Source organism: Humulus lupulus, chromosome 2 (assembly GCF_963169125.1).
Source record: "Humulus lupulus chromosome 2, drHumLupu1.1, whole genome shotgun sequence".
NCBI classification, from domain to species: domain Eukaryota; kingdom Viridiplantae; phylum Streptophyta; class Magnoliopsida; order Rosales; family Cannabaceae; genus Humulus; species Humulus lupulus.
Window position 1 is genome coordinate 221,244,072 of NC_084794.1, and position 18,692 is coordinate 221,262,763.

The 18,692-nt window shown below is 39.6% G+C and overlaps 2 protein-coding genes across 2 annotated transcripts; one reads left to right on the forward strand and one right to left on the reverse strand.

The window, feature by feature from the left end:
- The first annotated feature begins 7,936 nt into the window (after positions 1 to 7,936).
- LOC133815186 (uncharacterized) lies at positions 7,937 to 8,716 on the forward strand. Its single transcript, XM_062248053.1, has one exon. The coding sequence runs from the start codon at positions 7,937 to 7,939 to the stop codon at positions 8,714 to 8,716; it is 780 nt and encodes a 259-aa protein (XP_062104037.1).
- An 8,649-nt stretch (positions 8,717 to 17,365) lies between these two features.
- On the reverse strand, positions 17,366 to 18,490 carry LOC133815187 (uncharacterized). The gene has a single exon (XM_062248054.1). It carries the CDS (start codon positions 18,488 to 18,490, stop codon positions 17,366 to 17,368), a length of 1,125 nt encoding a protein of 374 aa, XP_062104038.1.
- Positions 18,491 to 18,692: the final 202 nt, after the last annotated feature.

Here is an 18,692-nt window from a genome sequence, read left to right on the forward strand (position 1 = left end):
CCAACACCAATCATCTTCATCTCAGTTGTTCCAAAGCTCCATATTCTTCGACCAAATCGCATTTATCTTTTTCAAAGAACTACGATCTCTTACGGTGAACTCTTTTCTTGGTATTTCTAAATACTCTTGATCTTTAATTGTTCACAAAATGTCTTCCCCGCCTTCTACAGAGGATAGTTCGATTCCCTCGACTGCCATCTCTCCAGAATGAGATGTACAACCTTCTCACAGTGCCCGGTCCACCCCGACTTCAAGAACAACGATGGAGGATGTAACTCCCCAAACTCCAGGGACCATTACAGTGTGCCTTGTAAACAGTGCTAAACTCGCTAATCGAGTCATTTGGCCAAAATCGTGTAACTAAGTATGATTAGCGGTTTAGGAATTAAAAATTTTGGTTAAGATGTAACGTTTCATTAGAACGTTTACTGTATACATTGGGATCCCAAAAATATAATTTCAGAGTCTATTACAGGAAAATATTTACAACAGGTCGATCTAAGCGGCAAAACAGGGTTTGTCACTAGTTCCTCTTTCAACCCTCGGTCGTGGCGGTCGAGCAGCCGCATATCTACACGTCGTCACCTAAGCTCTCCAGCTCAAGGATGGTCCAGCTTTCTTTTGCCTTTACCTGCACCACATAGCACCAGTGAGCCGAAGCCCAGCAAGAAAACTTAATATGCTCATGAACAGTAATAACATGTCATCAAATCATAAGGCACACGCCTAGCAGATATAGCCCTATTCTAGTAGGCAAACAAATCCACGTAATGTTGAGTATAACACATCAACCAATGGCCATAATAGTCATCCAGGGCTTTTAGCCCCAAATAGAAGAGTGACAGTTGTACTAGTCACTGAGGTGGGTTCCGTTCCCAATAGCCATGTGACGATAGAGTCACCGGGGCTTATAGATAAGTGATCCTTTCACTAGCTTAACCAAGATAGGTATCTGGTGAAATAGTCACCAGCATAAACCTATCGAGTAGATAAGTGATCATTTCACTAGCTTAAACAGGATAGGTATCTAGTGAAATAGTCACCAGCATAAACCTATCGAGTAAATAAGTGATCCTTTCACTAGCTTAAATAGGATAGGTGCATGATGACTAGTCACCAACATAACCTTCATCATGACCATAGAGTCATAACCATGGAACTCTGTTCCCTAGCCATGTGACAAGCAGTCACCTAGGCCTTAGGCCCTGGCTCTGAGTAACTAGTCCTAGACCAGCCAAACGCTTATAAGTTTCATCGACCTTAGGGTCGGTCCAGCATTAATACCCCATATGAGTCATTCAATGCTGATATCGATTAGATCTAATCTTCATTCAGCCCTACGTTCATGACGCTTATGCCGCTTTCGACTATTAGGTCTGTAGTACGCGACCAGTGCCAACCCTGACTAGTCAGTGCCATATACAATTAAGCAATGCCACCAAACATATATCATATATCAAATATTCGAACACAGGGCATTCAGCATGCTTACTTAACAATTACTAGCACAATTAGGATCATGCATAAACACAAAGGCTCAAGCTCTGAACAATATCATATTCAGTATACATAGCATGTCCTAATCACATGTTTCTCGTGCATTACATTTAAACATCCAGCATGCATCAAGAATAACCACGCATGTCACAAATACACAGGGTGCAGTTTTCTTACCTCCGGTTCGAGCGAGAATTAGAACAAGAATGACCCTTGAGAACGATCAATCATTAATCCTTTAGCGGTCACCTAATCATAACCAAATACAATCTTCGATTAATGAACATCAATAAAGATAGGGTCTTGACCTAAAGCCCACTCTCAGGACCTCGAAACATGCCAACACGGTGAGTAGATTTGATCCCGAGCCTTAAGGATTGAAACCCCGAGCCAAAAACCCTTAAAAACACTCAAAATAGGGTTCTGAAGAAACAGGGTAGCGCTACCCTCCTAGCGCCCCAGTGCTCTTCTCATAACCAAACCGCCCTAACCTCCCCAGCAGGTAGCGCTGTAGCGCCCTATACTGGGCGATGTGGCGCTACCTTCAGCCAGCAACTGCCCAGAAAATCCCTCCTTTGATTCCACCATTTCTAACCCAAACCAAAAGCTTCCAATCATCAAATTAAGTCCCAAATGAACCCAAATACCATCCTCACATGCCCCAAGCATCACAACCCCAAGAACCCTAGCCAAAACTCCAATCAATTCCCAACTTTTCAACTCCAAAAACCAGTTGAAACTTGACTAAGAAAACAGAGCAAAACCAAGAGTTCTAATGGCTAAAAACTCACCTCAATCTCAGCAGCACACCCTCTTCAATGGTGGAGCATAACCCTAGCTTATCCCAGCTTGGTTCCTCGAAAGAAGCTTGAAAATTCAAAGAGAAATGAGGGAGAAAAACCATCGAGAGAGAAGGAGAAGAGGACTGTGTTTTTGACAAGGTTCTACAGCCTTAATGGCTGATATACATCCTTAAGGGTGAAAAGACCTAAATGCCCTCAAGTCTAAAATATAGCCTTAATAGCCACCAAGGGCAAAATCGTCCTTTCGCACCTATTTCATTAATCATAATTAACACCCTCCAATTCCCGCTATTCTCGATATTCTCAAACACCAATAAATTATATCTCATTACCCCTTAATTCCTAGTAATGTTCTAACCATTAAAATCACCCTGAGACTCACCCCGAGCCCCGAACTTAAACCCGTTATGACCAGACTGAACACTTATATTTCATGATCGTCTCATGCCGAAAGGCTTGAACAAATCCACATATAATGTGGTACCATTCATAACTCACCCACATGCACGAAAATACACAATTACGCCCTCAACGGGCCAAATTACCAAAATGCCCTTATAATTATAAATACACCCATATGCATGCATTTATCATCATATAATAATATAATTCACATAAACATGCATATGATCACTAAATAACATAATAAATCAATTATGGTCCTCCCGGCCTCCTAATCAAGGTCCTAACCCTTATTAGGAAATTCGGGGCATTACAACTATCCCCTCCTTATAGAAATTTCGTCCTCGAAATTTATCTAAACAGCCCGGAATAAGAATTCCGCACAACTGATTCCAATTTCCCAGGTCGCTCCCTTGACCTCACTGTTCCAGCAACATACCTTAACCCAAGGTACACTTTATTCCTCAAAACCTTTTACTTCTGTTACAATCTGAACTGGCTATTCCTTACCGGAATACTTAACCTTAACCATCAGATTCTTATAACTCAACTCATGAGTTCCTTTAACCCATGTCCCCTGCATGAAAATACATAACACACTGCATTCAATTGACAGTGCCAAAAATAAGGCTAATCCCAAGTCCACCTAACCAGTCATATCCAGGATTCAAACTACCAAGATAATCTAGGGCTTAACTTGCCCTCAATTCCTCACCCCTTTCCATGGTGATACTTTAAAGAAGATACATTCTCCTACTTGGAATTCCACATTCTTACTTTTCCAATTTAGTAAAAATTTTCCATTTATTCTGAGAAGTGAGCATCCAAGCTTCAACCTCTACTAATCCCAATAGCCCCCTGAACCAACTCAGGATCCAGATATATATATTAACTCATTCATCTTATAAGATGTTCTTCCAATAATAATTGGATAACCCTCTCTCTCTGATTTACCATCAGTTTGAGAGTAATAAACTGTACTGAATCCATCTATATACTCATCGCCTTCTTAACTCTTCCAAAGCCTGGAAGTCACACCAAAGTCTTCATCTGATAAGATAGACCTTGAGTTTCATGAAGGCGCTCTATTTCTTTCTCACATAGAGATTTGAATACTGATCAGTTGTATTATTTACTCATTCTTACTGGTAGAAGTGAACTCACTTGGACTACTGGTCCATCATGACTCAATGCCAGCTCATACTGACCCACTAACCTGGCAATCCCACTGTGAAACCCATCGCGATGCTCTCTTATTTCCATTAATACTCAAAGGCTACAATGGCCTTGCTGATTTCTGACACTCTGTCCTGACCTGCTAACAGGCTAAGAATTTTACCACACATCCATTACATCCCTCTCCATCTCAGGCCATCACTACAAAGCTTTCATATCTTGTTACATTTCCATAATGCCCGAATGAAGAGAATAGGAGAATAACACGAGATTCATCCAGAATCTCCCAATTAATTCCAGTGTCCATCGGATCTCAATTCCGATCCTTATGCCTCAATAAATCCATACCTGCCACTGCACAACTCTTAGCTAATCCTGCTAAGACATTCTCCTCAATCTTCCTATCTGTGGTTCACTTAATCATCTTTCCTTTTTGATCTTCCCTGAGATAATAATCTCAAACATAAATATGGCCACCTGGCCCACCAGAAACTCCACTCTAGTTCTGGTCAGATCCTTTACTCAACACGTTGCATAGGCAATCATTTTTTTTTCTATTACTGAGATGTCATAACCACCTCCAAACTAATTCTGATCTGCAAGAAGACTCAGAATTAATTCCCAAGGCACCTGCAATATCCTTACCACCTAAGGAAACTCTTGCTCCTAAGGTGTTCCTTGATCTTGGCAAATCTTCGCAGAGAAAATATCACGATACCATCGTCCAAGACGATCACAATTCCATTCAAATAAACCTTTGAATGCTCTGTACATCTGATTCACAAACACTTGGCATTAAACAAATTCCCAACACATAACTCAGCACTCCCTGTGTCCTTACCTGATACAAACAATCATTTATTTATCCTTTTCCCTGATCTCTAACTGGTACTAACCAGTTCAAAGATCCACCTTAAAGAATACCATATTACTCATTAACTGGGCCTTTTATTCTTACAACTCTGTTGAGCCATTCAAAACAGTGCCCCAAATCCTGTTTCCATTCCTGGCATTAACTCAATCACCATTCTATCTCTTCACATAAAAGAAACCCTGGCAAGTCCCCTGGAAACACATCCAGAACTCACAGACCAATCCAATCTGTCCTGACCCCGTTGGCACAATCTAAGTGGTGTCCACCACACTAGCTAAGAGTTCCATGCATCTCTCTGCCATAGACTGTAGCTCTCACTACATATGTCATAAACATATCAAATCCATGCACAGTGCCAACTGTCACAAGGCTTCCCACTCTTAAGCTCAAGAAATACTATTCCTTCCTTGCCATTTAAAATTGCTCCATAATTACTTAACCAATCCATACCCTGGATCAAACCCAGGCCAGTCATAACCAGCTTTATCAAAATCACTAATGAGTCCTTCCACAATAATTCACCTGATCTCTTAAATCACCAATACAATATCACTTTTTCATCATAACATAACCATATGACCTGTATATCAACTTTATACCTCTCTATATACAACAAATAAAGGACAACATGGCACCAAATCAGTCAGCAATAAATAAAGGTCAGAACCAGAAATTGACCTGCCACCCCTGAGGAACTAGTCTCGGTCTCAGACTCTGACTACCTCGGAATAAACACTCGAGTTGGAATTGAGCTGTCTATCCCCTTTTGCTCATGCTCTCCTAGCCTTGGGAAATCCTTCTTGAAATGCCCAACCATTCCATGCAACCAATGACCATAATGTTGAGTATAACACATCAACCAATGACCATAATAGTCATCCAGGGCTTTTAGCCCCAAATAGAAGAGTGACAGTTGTACTAGTCACTGAGGTGGGTTCCGTTCCCAATAGCCATGTGACGATAGAGTCACCGGGGCTTATAGATAAGTGATCCTTTCACTAGCTTAACCAAGATAGGTATCTGGTGAAATAGTCACCAGCATAAACCTATCGAGTAGATAAGTGATCCTTTCACTAGCTTAAACAGGATAGGTATCTAGTGAAATAGTCACCAGCATAAACCTATCGAGTAAATAAGTGATCATTTCACTAGCTTAAATAGGATAGGTGCATGATGACTAGTCACCAACATAACCTTCCTCATGACCATAGATTCATAACCATGGAACTCTGTTCCCTAGCCATGTGACAAGCAGTCACCTAGGACTTAGGCCCTGGCTCTGAGTAACTAGTCCTAGACTAGCCAAGCGCTTATAAGTTTCATCGATCTTAGGGTCGGTCCAGCATTAATACCCCATATGAGTCATTCAATGTTGATATCGATTAGATCTAATCTTCATTTAGCCCTGCGTTCATGACGCTTATACCATTTTGGACTATTAGGTCCGTAGTACGCGACCAGTGCCGACCCTGACTAGTCAGTGCCATATACAAGTAAGCAATGCCACCAAACATATATCATATATCAAATATTCGAACACAGGGCATTCAACATGCTTACTTAACAATTACTAGCACAATTAGGATCATGCATAAACACAAAGGCTCAAGCTCTGAACAATATCATATTCAGTATACATAGCATGTCCTAATCACATGCTTCTCGTGCATTACATTTAAACATCCAACATGCATCAAGAATAACCACGCATGTCACAAATACACAGGGTGCAGTTTTCTTACCTCCGGTTCAAGCGAGAATTAGAACAAGAATGACCCTTGAGAACGATCGATCCTTAATCCTTTAGCGGTCACCTAGTCATAACCAAATACAATCTTCGATTAATGAAAATCAATAAAGATAGGGTCTTGACCTAAACCCCACTCTCGGGACCTCGAAACATGCCCACACGGTGAGTAGATTTGATCCCGGGCCTTAAGGATTGAAACCCCGAGCCAAAAACCCTTAAAAACACTCAAAACATGGTTCTGAATAAACAGGGTAGCGCTACCCTCCTAGCGCCCCAACGCTCTTCTCAGAACCAAACCGCCCTAACCTCCCCTGCAGGTAGCGATGTAGCGCTACCTTCAGCCAACAACTGCCCAGAAAATCCCTCCTTCGATTCCACCATTTCTAACCCAAACCAAAAGCTTCCAATCATCAAATTAAGTCCCAAATGAACCCAAATACCATCCTCACATGCCCCAAGCATCACAACCCCAAGAACCCTAGCCAAAACTCCAATCAATTCCCAACTTTTCAACTCCAAAAACCAGTTGAAACTTAATTAAGAAAACTGAGCAAAACCAAGAGTTCTAATGGCTAAAAACTCACCTCAATCTCAGCAACACACCCTCTTCAATGGTGGAGCATAACCCTAGCTTATCCCAGCTTGGTTCCTTAGCTTGGTTCCTCAAAAGAAGCTTGAAAATTCAAAGAGAAATGAGGGAGAAAAACCCTCGGGAGAGAAGGAGAAGAGGACTCTGTTTTTGACAAGGTTCTACAACCTTAATGGCTGATATACATCCTTAAGGGTGAAAAGACCTAAATTCCCTCAAGTCTAAAATATAGCCTTAATAGCCACCAAGGGCAAAATCGTCCTTTCGCACCTATTTCATTAATCATAATTAACACCCTCCGATTCCCGCTATTCTCGATATTCTCAAACACCAATAAATTATATCCCATTATCCTTTAATTCCTGATAATGTTCTAACCATTAAAATCACCCCGAGACTCACCCCAAGCCCCGAACTTAAACCCATTATGATCAAATTGAACACTTACATTTCATGTTGGTCCCATGCCGAAAGGCTCGAACAAATCCACATATAATGGGGTACCATTCATAACTCACCCACATGCACGAAAATACACAATTACGCCCTCAACGGGCCAAATTACCAAAATTCTCTTATAATTATAAATACACCCATATGCATGCATTTATCATCATATAATAATATAATTCACATAAACATGCATATGATCACTAAATAACATAATAAATCAATTATGGCCCTCCCGGCCTCCTAATCAAGGTCCTAACCCTTATTAGGAAATTCGGGGCATTACAGAGGACCCTTCAGATCCTTACTACCTGCATCACGCCGACAATCCAAGCAATATCCTGGTTTCGCAATTAATCACAGGCCAATATAACTACGCCGCTTGGAGTAGAGCCATGAACAAAATAGGATTCATCGATGGTACTATTCCTAAACCCCTTCCTTCTGACAATGCCATGTATAATGCCTGGTACAGGAACAACAATATTCTCATCTCGTGGATCTTAAATTCTGGATCCAAGGACATATCAGCGAGCATCATTTACGATGAATCAGCTTTGGAAATATGGCAGGACCTTAAGACCCATTTTCAGAGGAGAAATGGACCTCACATCTTCAATCTTCGACGGGCTTTGATGAAACTCAAGCAAGATATTCAATATGTTAGCAGCTACTATACAAATTTGAAATCGCTATGGGAAGAACTCTCTCAGTACCGCCCTTCTTGCACTTGCAACAAATGTACCTGTGGAGGAGTCAAATCGCTTCAAGAACACTACAACATGGAGTATGCCATGTCTTTTCTCATGGGGCTTAAAGAATCCTACTCTCAAGTCAGAGGAAACATTCTTCTAATGGATCCTTTACCCTCAATGAGTAGTGTGTTTAATCTAGTCACACAAGAAGAAAACCAAAGGGACGAAGGGACTCAATCTACTCAGTCAGACTCAACAAGCAATCCATCTATGGCCTGTGCCTTTTCAGGTTTGAAAAATAATCCTTCCAAACTTGATTCTGGTCAGTATAAGCAATACCCACCATGCAAGAACAGACCCTTTTTTTCTCACTGTAACATTCATGGTCACACCATTGAGAAATGTTACAAGATTCATGGTTATCCTCCTGGCTACAACAAGCCACGAAACAACACTCCAGCTGCTGCAAATCAACTTTAAGCAAGCGATGTCCCTACTTATAACAAAAATGGAGACAACAACAATTTTTTACCTCAATTGAATGCCACCCAATACCAACAGCTCCTTAATCTTCTTGCCAATCAACAAAATGGTAAAGTTCATTCTAACATCAATACCATTGGTGCAACCTCAGGTACAATCTTATCTACTACTCATGTTCCTAAGTTTAAAAATGAAATTTGGATTATAGATTCTGGAGTTACTAGACACATATGTTACAACATTTCATTTTTCATATCCATTGTCAATATTCCTCCTGTTAATCTGATTCTTCATGATAATTCTACTCTACAAGTCACTCAATGTGGTACAATATTGTTATCTGAAAACATTACTTTAACTAACGTGTTATATGTTCCTCAATTCAAATATAACATTGTCTCTGTAAGTGAATTAACTTCTAGTCAATATGTGAATATCAGCTTCTATACTGACTATTTTTCTATCCCGGAACTCAGCACAATGAGGAAGATTGGCAAGGGTAGATTGCATAATGGTTTATACACTTTTATACAACCTTCTATCACAGCTCATGTAAACTTTGTTAGTGATGATATTTGGCACACTAGGCTCAGTCACTTGTCCTCCAAACGACTAGAGTTACTTAGTAATACTTTGAATTGTAAAGTTTCTTATCTGCATTTAAATTCCACCTGTTATGTCTGTCCTAAAGCTAAACAAAGGAAACTTCCTTTCTCTAATAATAACCATTTTTCTGATAATCATTTTTATATTATTCATTGTGACATTTGGGGACCACATCATATTGTTTCTCATTCTAATCATAGATACTTTCTTACTCTTGTTGATGATAAGTCCCGTTTTACTTGGATTTATCTCCCACAACACAAATCTGATGTTGTCAGTATTATTCCACAATTTATTTCTATGATTGAGACACAATTTCACATGACTATTAAATGTTTTAGGTCCGATAATGCACCGGAATTAATTTTTAAAGATTTGTTTGCATCCAAATGTATTTTACACCAATTTCCATGTGTTTACACACCACAACAAAATGGTGTGGCTGAAAGGAAGCACCAAGACTTACTTAATGTTGCTCGTGCTCTTCATTTTCAAGCTCATACTCCAATTAAAATTTTGACTGATTGCATATTAACTGCTACCTATATTATTAATCGAATTCCTACTCCTAATCTTCATAACAGGTCTCCTTATGAAATCCTTTTTTATCACAAACCTGACTATGCTAATTTTAAATCTTTTGGCTGCCTTGTTTTTGCTTCAACTCTTCCTAGCCACTGAACTAAATTTGAATCTAGAGCTAGGACTTGTATCTTTGTTGGATACCCTCCAGGAATCAAAGGATATTGTTTATATGATATAAACACAAAATAATATTTTATATCTCGTAATATTGTGTTTCATGAGACGATTTTCCCTTTTACTAAATTGAATGATTCTACTGTGTCCATTGATCCTTTTCCTCAACATGTTTTGCCCTACAACCAATGTTACTAATACTAATGTGATGGATTTTCATAATCCTCCTTCTCCTACTGACTCTAACTTTGAGTTGCACCAAGACGATACTGATATTGCTTCAGATTCATCTAACAACCATTCTGTAGATAACATGGATGATTTGGTAGATTCAACTTTGATTTATGCTACTAATACACCTGTATTACGTATATCCACAAGGCACCATAAGCCACCTGCTTATTTACGAGATTTTGAGTGCCATACTTCCATTCATGCACCTTCTTCTACTATGTACCCTATTGACAAGTATATTTCTTATTCCAAGTTATCTAACAATCATAAGAATTTCGTTCTTGCAGTTTCCACACAAAAGGAGCCATCCTCTTACAAGGATGTTATCTTAAACAACAATTGGGTACAAGCCATGAATCTTGAGCTTAAGGCTTTTCAAGACAATAAAACATGGACTGTTACTTCTCTACCTCCAAACAAACGACCAATTGGGTGTCATTGGGTTTACAAAATAAAGTACCACAGTAATGGTACTGTAGAATGATACAAAGCCCGTTTGGTAGCTCAAGGATACACTCAACAAGAGGGGCTCGACTATTTTGATACTTTTTCACCTATAGCCAAAATGGTTACTCTAAAATTACTACTAGCGATTTAGCATTGGACCACCATTCAACTAGACATTAATAATGCATTTTTTAATGGTGATCTCAATGAAGATATATATATATATATATATATGAAAATACCACCTGGTTTACTAACTTATTCTTGTTCTCCTTCAGGAACTCCTCTAGCATGTAAACTTCACAAGTCTATCTATGGCCTCAAGCAGCCATCACGTCAATGGTATACAAAGCTTTCGGATGCACTTCTACAAGCACGGTTTGTTCAATCCAGAGCTGATTACACACTCTTTACTCGAGGATCAGGAGACAACTTCATCGCTCTTCTAATATATGTTGACGACATAGTACTAACGGGACCATCTCCAAACTATGTTCAGCAAATTCAAGACTACTTACATACCAAGTTCAAACTCAAAGCCATAGGAGCACTGAAGTATTTTCTAGGATTTGAAGTTGCACGATCATCAACTGGTTTATTTCTCTCACAGAGGCAATACACTCTACAACTACTTGATGACACGGGGTATTTAGCTAGCAAACCAGTTTCCACACCTATGGATCCCAAACTCAAACTTGATGATTTCCTAGGCACACCATTAGATGATCCTTCTTAGTATAGGTGACTCATTGGATGGTTACTCTACCTCACTCTATCAAGGCCAGATATTACCTTTTTGGTTCAAGCAATAAGTCAATTCATGGCTGCTCCGAGAACTCCACACCTTCAGGCGGTTCATCACTTACTTAGATATCTCAAAGGCAGACCAGGACAAGGGCTACTCTACTCCATAACATCCTCTCTTCAATTAAGATCTTATTCAAACTCGGATTGGGCTTCTTGTCCAATTACTCGAAGATCTACTACAAGTTTCTGTGTTTTCCTTGGAGATTGCTTAATCTCTTGAAAACAAAGAAACAACCAACAATTTCACGTAGTTCAACTGAAGCTGAATATCGTGCTTTGGCTGACAACAACCAACAATTTCACGTAGTGAGATAACCTGGATTCAATACCTGTTGAACGACCTACATATCCCACAATCTTCACCAGCTTTTATATATTGTGACAACAGCTCTGCTGTACACATTGCCAACAATCCTACATTCCATGAATGAACTAAGCATATAGAGTTAGACTGCCATTTTATTCGAGACAAAATTCAAGCATCTTCTATTCGGCTTATTTCTGTGGCTAGTCAACATCAACTTGCTGATACATTTACTAAATCACTCCCTTCTACAACTCTTCACTAACACATTTCCAAGATGGCTGTCCATGACATCCACAATCCATCTTGAGGGGAGGCTATTAAGTTTATAAGTATTTATCTTTTTCCTTGTATATGTTTATACTATTTCCCTTATTGTTTGTTATCTTAGTATATAGTTAATTTCTTATGTTATTCAGTTAGGTTATTGGTTTGTTGTGTCTTAAGATGAGTTAGTTAGATTCTTGGTTTATTGTTCTGTTTTTCAGTTTTTCCAAAGAGCTATATATATGCTCTTCTCTTTCTCTGTAATTCATCTAATTCTTCAATAACATTCCACTTGATGAAATTGTTAATCTTTCTTTAATCCGCGTTAGTTTTGATTGCGTTTTTTTTTTCTTTTTCAGATCTAATACTTAAAAATTTGTAGAAAAACGATATCTAACGATGCGGTAACGATGTGTTTGCTATGGTGGCTTAAAAACATGGTTTTTTGCCAAAACAATGCATTAACGATGTGGTAACGATGCATTTGCGATGGTGGCTAAAAACGACGCAATAACGAGGCGTTTGCAATGGTTGCTTGAAAACATGTTTTTAGGCCAAAATTATTTAACGATGCATTAATGATGCGGTAACAACGTATTTTCGATGGTAGCTTAAAACGATGTTGTAACGATACGTTTGCGACGGTGGCTTGAAAACATGTTTTTAGACCGAAACTATCTAACAATGCATTAACGAGGTTGTAGCGATGTGTTTGCGATGGTGGCTGGAACACATTTTTAGACCACACTATCTAACGATGCATTAACGATGTTGTAACGATGTGTTTGCGATGGTGGCTGGAAAACATGTTTTTAGGCCAAAACTATCTAACGATGCATTAACGATGTTGTACCGATTCATTTGCGATGGTTGCTTAAAAACTATGACTAACGATGCTTTAACGATTTAATAACGATACATTTGCGATTGTGGCTTAAAAACATATTTTTAAGCCAAAACTATCTAACGATGCATTTGCGATGATAGCTTAAAAATATGGTTTTCAGGCCAAAACGATGCTTAACAATTCATTTGCGATGGTGGCTTAAAAACATGGTTATTGGGCCAAAACGATGCCTAACCATCACAAACGCATCATTAATGCATCATTTTGGCCCAAAAACCATGTTTTAAGCCAACATCGCAAATGAATCACTACAGAATCGTTAACGCATCGTAAGATAGTTTTTTCCTAAAAACATTTTTTCAAGCCACCATCGCAAACGCGTCATCATCGCATTGTTATCGAGTCAATAGACATCATTTTTAAGTCACCATCACAGATGCATCGCAACAGAATCGTTAATGCATCGTTAGATAGTTTTGGCCTAAAAATATGTTTTCAAACCACCATTGCAAGCGCATCGTTTTAAGCCACAATTGCAAATGCATCGTTATTTCATCGTTAGATAATTTTGGCATAAAAATATGTTTTCAAGCCACCATCGCAAACACATCGTTATCGCGACGTTAGATATTGTTTTAAGCCACAATCGCAAACACTTCGTTAATGCATCGTTTTGGCCAAAAAAACTATGTTTTTAAGCCACCATCGCAAACAAATCGTTATTGCATCGTTAGACATTGTTTTTCTGCAAATTTTTAAGTTTTAGATCTGAAAAAAAAAACGCAGTCAAAACCAAAAAATCTTGTTGATAAGTGTTCAAAACCCATAAATTAATGTACTATGTCAATATTTCATTCGATTTAAGTTTTGGATTTGATTTTTCTTTGTTAGTTCTTTTTAAAAAAAAAATAAAGAGTACAATGGTAGTAGGAGATGGCGACTTCAATAGTAGTGGGAGGTGGATCATTGGTGGTGGCAACGTGTGGGGGTAGTTTGCTCTGCTGCCATGGATAAGTGGTGGTGGTGGTGTCGTGGTGGTAGAGAAAGTGAGAGGGATTGAGAGAGTTTGAGAGAGAGATAGAAATGAGTTAATGGGAGGGTTATGTTTGACCAAAAAATAGTTTGTGGCATATGTAAGAATTATTAAAGTTGGTATGTTGAAAAATACATTATATCAAGGAGCATAATTGGTCAAGTTTTCCATCAACAATTAGGTAGAATTATTCCTCAATACTCACCTAGGGTGAAAATTAGTAGTTTTCTAAGCTCTAGAGATGATAATCAAATTCAAACAGTGACAAACTATATGGCCTTCAATGCACTCTTGAGTCTTGAGCACGCTTTAAGCCCGTGTTGTTCTTGTGTTCAAGGCCATACCTATTATCATGATCACATTATTTATTTTTTTGGGTAAATCAGAACTGTGTATTGCCCAACTATCAAACAATTTACAACCTATACAGCACCAATAAAATTAGGCCTGTAATATTCTATTACAAATTTTCAAATCATTCTCTATCTATCAATTTTACTTTCTTTGGCATTACACCTTGTATTCTATTTTTCACATCACTTCGTATTCTTTTTGTGAGCACCAACACCGTACAAACCCCCTGGTTCCATATTGCAACATTCCGGCAATGCCAGATCTGGTATACTGTAGCTGCAAGTGCCGCTGCCAGAACCTGCTTCCTGAAAGGTGAGAGCTTTGCCCGAGCAATCCATCTTAGCAGTTTTGGAATTGTTGTTGTAAACACCTTCCAATCTAGCCATTCTTTTATGCTAAGAAAACTGAGATTACTTAAATGACAATCAAAGAATAAATTATCTCTAGTTTCCTTACTCATTCCACACATTACACATTGGTCATCTTGGGTTATCTTGAACCTGTGAAGCCTTTCTTTCACCTGTAATCGATCAAGGACCGAGAGCCGTAGAATAAATCTATGCTTCGGAATGGCAAGTCTATTCCACACCTCCATTCTCCAATGGACTTTCGAATGAGATGAGCAAAGGAGAGTGTACCCTTCTGTACGCCCTGGTTTTCCCACGGGCTTATTAGCAGGTCGAGTCTCGGACTAATCATGGTTTAGTCGAAGGACTCCCCCAGGCCGGAGATCCTGTTTCCAGATCGTACCTTCTTAGCTCGAGGGATCCTCAAAGGCTCGCCAAGGGCCCCCAAGACCGGAGGAAGGCATCAGAAGACCTGAAGGCTGAAGGTCGGTTCAAGGAGGCAGCTCGTTGTACGAGCTGGCCATGGATCTCTGACCCTTTGTAAAGTCAATACACGCAAGATAAACGTGCATATATCTGACATCACGTGTCCGATATCCCCCTGACTTCTCGGACACGCAGCAGGAACGTGCGCATTCAGACACCCACGGCTGGGTTGGGCCGTGCGGCCCATTATCTCCTTACATACTGATTAGACCACACTTATGTGTCAGGTTTAGGAATTAATCATAATTGTCGCAGAGTTCATATGACAAATGGTAAGGTCACAGGATGACCTCCCTACCAACTTCCAGGTGCCTTCTCCTATAAATATGGGGACCCTGAGAGTTGATAGGGGGTTGGGAAAAATAGTCTCTGAAGAGCCATATACTTTGTAAACCAAATACCCAGAATATATGAATAATATTGACTAGTAGAGTAGAAGGATTTTAACCTTTGAACCACTTAAAAAACATGTCTGGAGTCACCTAGTTCATTCTCTAAGATTTCGTATCTGTGACAGTTCTATTTTCAGTACTAATCCCTTTCTCTTCTTCTCTTAATTACCTGTTGGCGAAGAACCGCGTCAACACCTTCTTTAATTTTGTATTTACCCAAGGAGATCAAGTGGACCAAGTTGAGTTGCTTGTATGCTTCTTTTACCCGAACAATCTAATGCCAGTACCAACTACTGGTACTTGGGGCCGTATAGGCCCACCAATCCCCATCACCTATGTAGACCGCATGTACCCATTGTACCCATAGTGTATCTTGTTTCGAAGCCACTGCCCAAACATACTTGCCAATAGCTGCCTCATTCCACTTGGTAATCCGCCTGAATCCCAAGCCCCTTTCACTCTTAGGATGACACATATCTTCCCATGCAACCTGACCCGAACTAGTTGAGTCAACCATACCTTTCCATAAGTAGTTCCTACATATTGTATTAACTCTATGTAAGACCTTCTTAGGAATGATCATGATTTGCGCCCAATATGAATGGATAGCCATAAGAACCGAGTTCACCAAAGTAGCCCTTCCGCATAAGAAAGGTTCCTTGAACTCCAAACTCGAATTCGTTGTACCATCCTTTCCAGTATCACCTCACATTCCGCAGCTGGTATTTTCTTTGCACAGACAGGAATCCCCAAGTAAGTAAAGGGAAGGGAGCTTCTCTGAAAGCCTAATACTTGGATCGCTCGCTGTACTTCATATTCATTCATGTTAGCACAATAGATTGATGTTTTTTCCACACTAGGCTGCAAGCCTGAAGATTGAGAAAAGAGCTTCAAACCTTGTAGCAGGCGGTATATGGACTTGAAATCACCATGACAAAAAAGTAGAACATCATCCGCGAAGCATAAGTGATTCAATTGGAGTTTCTCACATCTATCATGGAACTTAAACTCCTCCTTGCCTATTTTCATTAGAATTCGGGATAAATATTTCATTCCAAGCACAAATAACAGGGGTGACATTGGGTCTCCTTGTCTCAAGCCTCTTTTAGCTTCAAAAAAGCCATGTAAAGAACCATTAAACATTAGGCTGAACTTTGGAGTTCTCACACATATCATAACCAGTTGAATAAAATCACACGGAAAGCCAAGTGCTTTTAACATCTCTTCAATAAAATCCCATTCTATAGTGTCATAAGCCTTCCTCAAATCTAATTTAATCATGCATTTCGGTTTGCCTTTCCCTCTCCCATAATGCCTCACCAAATCTTGACAAACCATGATGTTGTAAGCAATATATCGACCTTCGACAAACCCACTTTGGTTCTGAGCAACTATGTCTGGCAGCACCTTCCTCAGTCGAGAACAGATCAACTTTGTGGCAATCTTGTAAATGACATTACAACATGCGATGGGTCTAAACTCCATAACTGACCGAGGGCATTTGTTCTTGGGGATTAAGGTCAAAGTAGTGGAGTTTATTTCTTTGAGAAGCTTACCTGAGTGTAGAAGAGACTGCACCGCTTTGCACACATCATCCCCTATCATTTCCCAATTGTCTTGAAAAAAGAAGCTGCTGTATCCATCCGGGCCTGGTGACTTGTTTCCCGGAATTGCAAAAGTGGCATTTTTAACATCTTCATCTGTATACAGGTATTGTAGCATTCTTTTGTGAGTTTCATTAATCATTGGCTCTTATTTAATCACCCCTAAAATCACACTTTTCCTGTGAGCCATGGCCGTTCCCAAGAGATCTTCATAAAAACTCAAGAAAGTTGTGTGACTAGTTGAGGCTCGTGCACCTGGCAACCATCTTTATCCTCTATAGCATAAACTCGGCTAGATGTTCTTCGGGCTCTGATACTCACATGAAACATAGAAGTATTCGCATCCCCATCCTTAATCCAATGCAATTTAGCTTTTTGCAGAAGGAAGGAAATGAGACTTGAATGAGCTTCTTCATACCTCTCCCGAGCCTCCTTTTCTTTGATGATAAGCTCCTTATCCCTCGGATTATTTTGAAGTTCCGACTGAAGGGAAAGGAGCTCCTGTAACTTAAATGAGGCAGCCACATTAATATCTCCTATTTCCACCCTATTTAAGTCTTTCAACTTTCCTTTAAACTTCCTTAATTTCTGTACTAGTTGAAACATTGGAGCGCCATAAACTTGCTCCTGCCATACCTCGCGAAGTTTCTCTAAGAATCCAGGAGCCTTTTGCCACATTCGGAAATACCGAAAAGGCTTCCTACCTGACCGCACATCCGGGTAGACCTGTAAAAGGGCTGGACAGTGATCAAAACTGCCTTCATTCATGAAAGCCACCTCTGCATTCTGGTATCTATCCAACCATGCTTGATTCCCCATTACTCTATCTATCTTGGAGTACACTCCTGTTTCAAGGCCTTGTTTATTATTCCAAGTAAAGTACGCTCCCGAAAACTTGACATCTTCCATTTGGCAATAATCCATACACTCTTTGAAAGCCCCGGAGCAATGATGAGTCTTGCCGCCCCCTATTCTTTCCTCTACACTCAATATATCATTAAAATCCCCTAGCAAAAGCCACGGGTTTCTCACTGTTGTTGCAACTTCTTTCAAGTCAGCCCATAACATATTCCTACCAATTTCCTCATTGAAAGCATACACAAATGTAATAAGAAATCTTTCCTTGTTAATTACCGTGATAACTTCCAAATGCACAATTTGACTAGTACAATGCATTATATTAACCGAGAACATACTCGGATTCCAACTAATAATTATTCTCCCACCTTTATGCCACGCATTATTTGATGTAAAGCACCACCCTGAGAACATATTAAGATATACAGACCCTAAATTCTTGATCTGCACTCTAGTTTCAAGGATACCAACTAAACCCACATTCATGGTGTATATTAATCTCTTCACCTCCTCTTGCTTGTGGCGTTTATTGATCCCCCTAACATTCCAACTTAGAATTCTATCCATTCCCAATGGGAGGTCCACCCCCTCCCACTGTATGTTCTTGTTCCTGCATTGCCTGAGAACTTTCTCCAATTTCCCCTAACACCTGAAAGTTGTTCGAAATCATGGTCTGCTCAACTACAGA